Here is an 8904-nt window from a genome sequence, read left to right as displayed (position 1 = left end):
TCACAGCTCAGGAAAAAAAGCACCGAAATAAAGCACCGAAATGTGCGCTGCTTTTCGGTCTGGTTACTACCGTTTATGTCAGAACCGGTGCCATCATGGCATCGGATACCGGTACCCATCCCTACCTGCGACCCTACAGTTGGTTCTGCAGATGAAGTCAGGAGAGGTTTGCACACATGCACACAGGAAGCTTTAATGAAAGAATCACTGCTTCCTGTCAGAGCGTCTCAAATATTAAAGCTCATGTTTGCTTCCCGTCGCTGTCTGCATCTGTTTTATTTTGCCAGTGACTTTCTTTGCCTTCCACTTCCTGTCCTTGTCTGTGTTCCCACCTTTGTCATGTGCTGCCCCGCCCTCATCGTTCACCTCTGACTCTGGTTTTTCTGCTGAGCTTCATTAAAGCTCGTCTAAAGATAATGAAGCAAAGGCCAAACGTGACATTAACGCGGTGACACCACATCCTGAGCACAGGTCAGCACATCTCGCCGCTCGTTCTGGAGGCGGGTGGAAAACATCCCCCTCAGAATCAGCTGTTATATTTAATGAGGCCGTGCAGATGATCCTGCAGGTTACGAACACATGCTTCACCTGCTCTATCGTCTTCTGAGCAGACACCTCTGCCACAGGCTGAGGAGAGCCCTGAAAGTTTACCCAGAATGCACTTTGGGATCAAACATGAGGCACCAGCGCTGCTTCCTGCAGATATTAAACTGCTGCAGGTTATTCTCGGCCTTGGTGTAAATGTGATTGTTTTTTTTAAAAAGCTGAAATTAATTTTTAGCCCTGAAATGTTCACCTGGAGGTCTGCTGCAGGTGTGACGTCACGACTCCAAATGCTTAAATACTTACAGCTCCACATTTGTACTCCTGAAACTGTGAAAATAAAGACTGTTACAGCTCTGTGGCAGACTGGAGCTGGGGATGGAACCTCCTGAGCTGCAGCCACGTCGGGCTACATGAAGGTTAAAGGTCGCATGGCTACATTAAATAAACTGAAGTAACTGTATTTAAAGAAAACTACAATAACTTGGGGACTACTTTCAGATTTGAGCCCAAATTAAAGAAAAATCTGCAACACTTCACTTCATGGGCTCCAGCTGGAACTCCACCCACACATGGGCACGGTTCAGGTGTTGGACACCCGCCCTGACCTCTCTGCATCCACCCACCAGTGCGAGTGCTCCTCCAGCGTCTTCACGGGCTCCTGCACGCTGCGGACGTCCCAGAACTTGACCTTGCAGTCGTCTCCGCAGCTGGCCAGGTAGTACTGGCGGTTTGGGTTAAAGTCCAGGTCGCGCACCAGCTGACCGTGGGCGTTCTCTATACAGTAGATCTGACTGGATAGAGAGGGAGAGAGAGCGGTTAGAGGCATGAAGGCAAATGCACAAGAGCAGAAACGAGCAGGATGAGAGTGAGAGGAAGCAATGAATGCGAGGAAGAGGAGGAGGCGTAACAACAAGAGCAGATATGAGGGAGAGGAAGCTTCACCAAGGCTTCCCGGGTAAATCAAAGCCTCTCTGTGTCGCCGTCTGTCACCGAAGGCCAGCCTCAATAAAGCGGCCAACACCGGTGGTGGTAAATTACAAAGGCGAGCCTCACAACGGCACAGCCTCGACTTCCTGCTAACAGACACGACAGCGCCTCCACCACCTTTTATCTCCCTCAAACACACCTTTAAAAGAAAAACCGTCCCGCTCTCACACCCTTCCTCCTCTGACCTCAGAGCAGCGACTCCTCTGTGGTTACCGCTGTAAGAGGCGAATTCAGGCCGTCACCCGTGAAGCGCTGCCAACGTTCAGCTCGGTCAGCCGGAGCGCAGCGTGAGCACAATGACAGCAAACGCCGCGCTCTTAAAGATTCTCATTAGTGGAGCATCACCAGGGAAGAACCAGTGCTCCCAGAGCTCACGGGTGGAGGCTGAGGTTTTTACACCACCCTGAGAATGAATGCATTTAAAATGTTATTAAAAAGACAGCGCGCCCAACAAAAGCCTGGAGCTGCAACATTTAAAGCTGCTGTTCTTCACTGAAAAATACAACATCGATTAAATGGAACAGGTCGGGGTGGGTTCCAAAGCAGCTTGCAGAGAATAAAGCAGCTTAAACACTCTGAACTGTACATGATTTGTTACTCGCCTGCACCGGCAGGTATGAGCTGAGCCACAAGCTGATGTGGGTGGGGCCCGAGGTCAGCTGATCCATCAGGACCGCCTCTGCAGTGGCAGGTGGACTCAAAGAAGCTCATCTGAAGTGGGGAGGGGGTAGAAATCTGGTAAATGTACAGGCATCATTGTGCTTTTCTGCTCCATGTGACCCCACTGAAGCAGCCGGACATCGAACGCCCAACCTTCACGTCCAGGAAGATGACTCGTTAGATCAAAAGTTTCCTGACGGGCCCGACTCACAGAGAGACCACTGTTACACGGATATCACTCAGTAACATACTGCATTTGTCAAAACTCTAAGTTTAGTCCAGGAATGATCTCAGCGTTTGGTCTTTAGTGCCGGCTCCGTTCTTTCTGAGAGGCTGCAGAATTCAAAACGACGACTTAATTGAGACAAATGAAGACGACATTTATGGAACGTTTTACCTGCTGCTTGCTTTGGTTTGCTCCGGAGTCGGAGGTAATAGTTGGAGCAGACAATCACACTCTGCGTGCAGGCTACCGGCCAGCAGCCATCGCACGGCTTCTTTTGTTTCCGCCTCCAACCCAGACCTGGTCAGAGGGATCAGCCTGTGGTCTGGCTTCAGCTCTGGTCACTTCCTGTTTTATGTCTTTGTTTCTCTGAGCTTCTGTTCAGTGATTTTCTCTTTGTTTTCATTACTTTTTGCCTGTTGTGTCCACATTTCCACAAACGTGACACCCGAGCGTGCAAATTATGCACGAGTAGATGGAAACCTGCGTGAGTGAAGTGGTGGCGCCTCGGCCACAAATGCAGCGCAGTGTTGCAGAAACTGCAGGTTTTCTGCAGGCCGGTTCGGCCCGGCACGGCTCGGCTTTGTTCGTCTGCGTGGAAAGCCTCTGTGTTGTGGCGCAGCTGGATGCCAACAGCAGCTAGCCAGCTAGCTCGTCGCCCCACTGATTGCGATAGGCAATTAACATGCTAATTAAAAATCTCATTAAAATAAGGAAGGAATAAGAGAACGACCCGAGGCAGACCGCTGGGCTCCAATTAGGTCGAGACGGCTCGGGGACTGTGTGCGACTCGGGAAATGTCAAACAACGAGGAAGAAGTTGAAGCCCACAGAGAGCGAGGGGACGCACGGCCGGCGTGACCCCTCGCTCTGCTCACACCTGCAGATCTGAGTTGATGCCGGACATAGAGCCGTCACCCTGAAGGTCTGACGTGCGCCGCGTCGGTCACGGCATGCTTCAAGTTTTTTATTATTTAGCATCATCACACATGACAGACTCACTGCTCCACCCGCTGAACCCACTTAAGCAGGAGAAGACGGAGGATGGACCAAACATGGCGCCTCTCATGTCTTCTCCTTGGACACTTGGCCTGGAGCCACGTGACCACGCCCACCCTTAGATGTATCTGGATGAAATGTTCGTTTCTGTTTTTTTCTACATGTCTGAATTATTTCTCCGATGGAGGCCACGAGCGTTGCTGATGTTCTGATGAGCTGACAGATGTTTTCCATCTCGCTGAAGATAAACAGGCTTCAGAGGGCCTGATGCTTTTATAAATGAGTGGCTCTCATTTTCTGTGTGATGTGATGCCGTCAGTGTTTCTGACCATGAGGACACTCCTACTCCAGCTCAGTACGATTGGTGTCAATAACATGCGTCACCATGGTTACGTCTTTACGTGTCACTCCAACATAAAGACAGCACCATCAGTGAGGATAAGTCGTACCTGCCTTCGACGACAGCGTTCCTCCTGACCTGCCTGTGACATCACTTTCTTGGATGCTGATGCATGTGCGGGTCACGGGGATGTTGGGTCGCCGGTAGGAATAAATACGCCCGAGCTCGTCAAGCAGCAGCTTCCTGATCCGAGCTGACTCGGAACTTCTGGTGAACTCCCAAAATAGCAATTTCATGAGTAATTTCGAGTCGCAGCACATGATTTATTTACAGCGCTGCCTCCCTGTCCTGCGTACGACTCTGAGGTATAAGGCGTGACCCGGGGCTGTAGGGTGGCTGGTGTTCAACCCGGCCCGCTGTGGAATGGGACGCGCCCGCCGCGTGAAAAGGAAATGGAGCAGGAAATTGGGTTAGTTTCGCTCTTTCCCTCTCTGGTGTCTCTGAGCGATCCCCCCGCCAAGCACGCAGGCACACACCGGCACACGCAACCCTGCCCCCCCCGGCCCGGCCTAATGGAGGAGGGACCTGGGACTGTGTGTGTGTGTGTCTGTGTGTGTTTATGTTTGCATGAGCAGGATTAGAGCTACAGTCGACCCATCAAACACGCTCAATCTTAAGTCATCCAGCGAGTGTGTGTGATGGGGGGCTGACGAGGGGACGGGGACCTATTACACACACTGTTACACACACACGCAGATAAAAACATAAAACCGGGAAAACACACTCCCACAAATACCATTTATGTGTGTAAATACAGGCAGAGTGTGAGCAGGAAGCTACAAAGGTAGAGACGCACACACACAGGCTTAGTCTGGGTGATAAATCTCTCTGCTGAGGGGATCGACAATCTCACACACACACACACACACATACACACACATCCCTGTTTCCATGGCAACCACAGCAAGATGGGAGGGGGAAGAAAAGAAAAATCGAAAGAGGAGAGCAATCATTTCATCGCTGATCAAAATTAAAGCCTGGCTTTGAGATGGAGCTGGCAGAGAAAGAAAGATGGGAGCAGGAGAGGGAGGCAGGGAGGGGGGAGGAGGGGGAGGAGCCTGCAAACGAACAAAAAGTAAAGGATCGTGGCATCAAGCAGGCTAAACGATGGAGGAGAGCACAGAGGTTCGTGTGAAGCAAAGAGTCCAAACTTCCAACATAAACGAAGTTTAAACACCTGAAACCTGCGTTTGTTATACTGCCCAGCAGGGGGCAACGCCCCTGATCATAAACACAAAGGAGAAAATGAGCTCGCTGCTCACCTGATCTCTGAGCTCGCTGAACTCTTTCATGATGATTTTATGTTCTCAGGTCTTACTGAATAAAACATCTGACCGATCACATGACTGCGGTGAGGTTACTGTCCCAACTGATAACCAATCAGTGCAGGAAACAAAGGCCAAAGAGTGCAAATATTCACCCAGTTTCCCCCTTTCTCCCTGTAACCTCCGTCCAGCGTGTGCTGCAGCAGGTGGAGCAGCTAAATAAGCACGGCGGTGGGGGTGTTAAACGTAAAGGTGTTCTCTGTAATTATTTCAAAGCCTGCATAAGGTCCCGACCCCTCCATTATGAGAGCTACAGCGGGATGTCTGGTTCGTGTCTTCCGAGGAAAAGCCCGGAGCGCGGGAAAAGGTCACGGATGATCGATCTGACAGCGGCAGGGTTCAAAAGGTCACCCTCAAATCAACAGTGGCATATGGAAGAGCACTATTTCAAAAACAGCTGACATCTTTTGCATAATGGCCCGTATTTGAATGTGAAATATGATACTTTGAACAGCCAACACTTTTTGCATAATAGAGCCAGATTTGAATATGTGAATAAAATATGCTAACCTCGGCTAACCTATCATCACGGCACGCCGAGGCGCTGATGGGTAGGTGGAATGGAAACGCTGGTTTTGGTCAGGCAGCGTTCGGGCCGATCCGGGCGAGGAGGTTTGACGATGTCCGCTCGTCGTCTTTGAACCAGCAGAGAGCCGGCGTTTAAAGAAGCAAATGGCACCGCCATCAATCATTTCGGCTTCTTTCGCTTCGCTCTCCATATCTGCTCGTTCTGCACATGCTCACATACACACCACAGGGGAGATGTACAGGATCCATGCTTCACTGCAACACGGCACTGCTGTTCAGTATGCACCCTGCAGAGCATGGTATGGCTGCAGGCCTGACAGCTATTACACAGCTCAGTGTGCGTCTGTGTGTGTCTCACTGTGGACTGTGGGTCCAAAAGGGAACTCAGAGTCGATGCAGAGTAAGAACATCTCCAGTGACAGGCCTCTCTCCCTCAGAGAGGCACAGCTACATGCCCAGTGGCGAGTACTACATGGCTGTTAGCTAGCCTAATATTATTCAAAGGCTTAAAGCCACCCGGTGGGCCCACAGTCAGATCCTCACAAACTAACAACTTGTTTTCATCTTTCCTCTTTAAAGACGTTTTTAACTTACAAACAGCAGTTACTGGTTGTCCAAAGTGGGAAGTTATTTAAAAAAAAAGTTATTTCTTTGTCTCTGGGAACAGTCCATTTACTCTCTGCAGTCAGCAAGACTTCACATCCGAGTTATTCAACATGGAAGTATGGTTTGTGCCTCTGTGGGGAGACGAGTTACCCGCACAAACAGGAAGCAGCTATGAGAAAGGAGGAAATGGGGCACTTTGAACCAATCCACGATTCCTATAGTGCGCCAAAGCATCCTCGTCACCCAGGCCTGCAGACCGGGGACAGACCAGACCAAAGAAAGTCTTCTTCTGCCTTGGAAACTTGGAAACTGAGAATGTTTGCCTTCAAAATAAAAGTTGACCTTACCAGTGCCACAAACATGCTTCAAAAGGCACTTATTTTGAAGGGCACCAAAGAAATCTCAAGCTTTTTGGTGTAGCATGTTCTTCGCCACTGAATTCAACCAATGACAGAAACGTGGGGGAACCGTTCACCAACCAGTTGGGTTGAATCCATGTTTTTCCCTGGTGACTGCAGGTCGCCCAGCAGTCTGCATGGCTGCGTGCCTGAGACGTAAATCTGTTTCATCACCTAAACCAGGGGTGGGGGAACTCCAGGTCTCAAGGGCCAGTGTCCTTGGTTAAAAGACCTCCTCAACAGTTCTCCAGAGGCCTGGTGATGAACTAAACATTTGATTCAGGTGTGTTGACCCAGGGTGAGATCTAAAACCTGCAGGGCTTGGCCCTCGAGGCCCGGAGTTCCCCACCTCTTACCTAAACTAACAGAGAAGTCTCGATGCATGAACACAGCCAAATAGTTTTACAGGTTAACCCGACCAAGAAATCCTGCTGCCTCTACCAACTGAGTAGCTGTGCTGCTTAAACCTAAACACACGTGGAGGATCACGCGACCTTTACACGAGTGGAACTGTACCGAAAACAAGTAAATCCCAAACATCCTGACGAAATTGGTCCCAGTTCTTGAACTGGTTGAGAACATGACTCCAGCCCAGACATCTGGCAGTAGCTCCGATGGAGCTGTTGACTGACCAAGAAACACAGCGATTGGAAGAAGAAACCAAAGTAATGCAGACTGGATCCCGAATCACACACGTCGCTACATGCTTTTAGAAATACTGACAGTGTGGAGAGAGCCGCCTTTCTCAGAACAAACTGCGTGATTGGCTTGTCCAAAGAACACAATGAGTAGGCGGTCCTTCAAGGCGGCCCAGGACGCAGTGAACCGCCTCTGAATGAAGCCTCAGGCATCATTGCAGCGTCACCCGAGCGCCTTCGGGGCGCCTTCAGAGCACTGTGTAGAGCGATCGGCGTCCTCTCACAGGTGCTGTGAGCAGGTCTCTGTGGGGTCATACGCTTTACATTTTTATGACCGGCTGCATGTTTCGGGTTGTCGTGTCACGCTGGATAAACCTGGAGTGAGCGACTGCAGATAAGTGTATGAGACTTTTGCATAGCTCTGCTGCCTGTTCTCAGTTTTTATGTCCTTCAGCACCAGCAACCATGGTTACACTCCAGCGCTGTGAGCCCTTTAATTAGAGACAATCACACTCTGAATTCTATTGTTGTAAACCGATGACTCTGACTTTATTGACGAGCTCCACATGGCTTTAGGAATCAAAAATGTGCGAGTAAAGCTGAATTACTGACATTTTAGTTATTCTGACATTGAGCTGGATCCTTTCTGGACTGTTTGTGTACACATCACCAGCTCCAATCTGCAGGATAATTAATCTGCTGTATATAATTATGTGATATTTGTTACAGCCCACATGCTCCACTCTGTGAGCTGATGCACATTTTGCACACATTGTTCATCTCTGCAACAATGCTGCCCAGCTCTCACTAACGACCTGTGGCACAACTGAAATAAGACCTTTTAAAAATACATTAATGAAACAGACCTGCCTAAAAAAAAAAAAAAAAAAATCACAACAGCAGCTCAGTACAGCAGGGATTACTCTGTGAATAATGTAAAAGTAAAGGTGCAGTGAGAACAGCCGGCTGAGGAGGAGTGAGAGTGTGTCAGGATTTTCCATTAAACACAGTTTTCTGTCCCCGTATCAGAGCCGAGTATTCCATAATTTACATAATGCTGCATATTACATCAGTACAAAGTGGAACAGGCATCATATATGTTTTATAAGCAGCACTATCTTTGCTTTTTTTTTTTTTTTTTAAAGAAAAAAGCTATGCATCTGGGAGGCAAGAGGGTGCTGTAGAGACCAAGCTCCTCTCCAGGGTGTTAGATAACCAGCTCGAGGCGTCTGCTGCTGGTGGAGCTGCACTCCCAGTCCTTATTTTAGAGAAGAGGAGAAAAAGAATGCTATAGTCACACCAGAGAACCACTGTTGACTGAATGCACAACCAAAATTATTGCCATCGTGCGCAATTAACTTGCAACCGGTTTAGAACTAGTCTGCATCCAGTCTGTAACCCGCCTGCATCCAGTCTGTAACCCGTCTGCATCCAGTCTGTAATCGGTCTGTAACCAGCCTGCATCCAGTCTGTAACCAGCCTGCATCAAGTCTGTATCCGGTCTGTAACCAGCCTGCATCCAGTCCGTAACCGGTATGCATCCAGTCTGTAACCAGCCTGCATCCAGTCTGTAACCGGTCTGTAACCAGCCTGCA

At 49.4% G+C, this 8904-nt stretch overlaps 1 protein-coding gene across 1 annotated transcript in view; it reads right to left on the bottom strand.

Moving 5' to 3' along the window:
* Positions 1-8904, bottom strand: part of eipr1 (EARP complex and GARP complex interacting protein 1) — a 48441-nt gene that overhangs the window by 4176 nt on the left and 35361 nt on the right. The window contains exon 7 of the mRNA XM_005751732.1: positions 1170-1337. Coding sequence (XP_005751789.1) covers positions 1170-1337 — 168 coding nt within the window. The remainder of the gene's footprint in view (positions 1-1169; positions 1338-8904) is intronic.

Source organism: Pundamilia nyererei, unplaced genomic scaffold, assembly GCF_000239375.1.
Source record: "Pundamilia nyererei isolate P.nyererei 1_Seehausen unplaced genomic scaffold, PunNye1.0 scaffold00324, whole genome shotgun sequence".
NCBI lineage: Eukaryota > Metazoa > Chordata > Actinopteri > Cichliformes > Cichlidae > Pundamilia > Pundamilia nyererei.
This window is presented reverse-complemented; position numbering and strand designations above follow the sequence as displayed.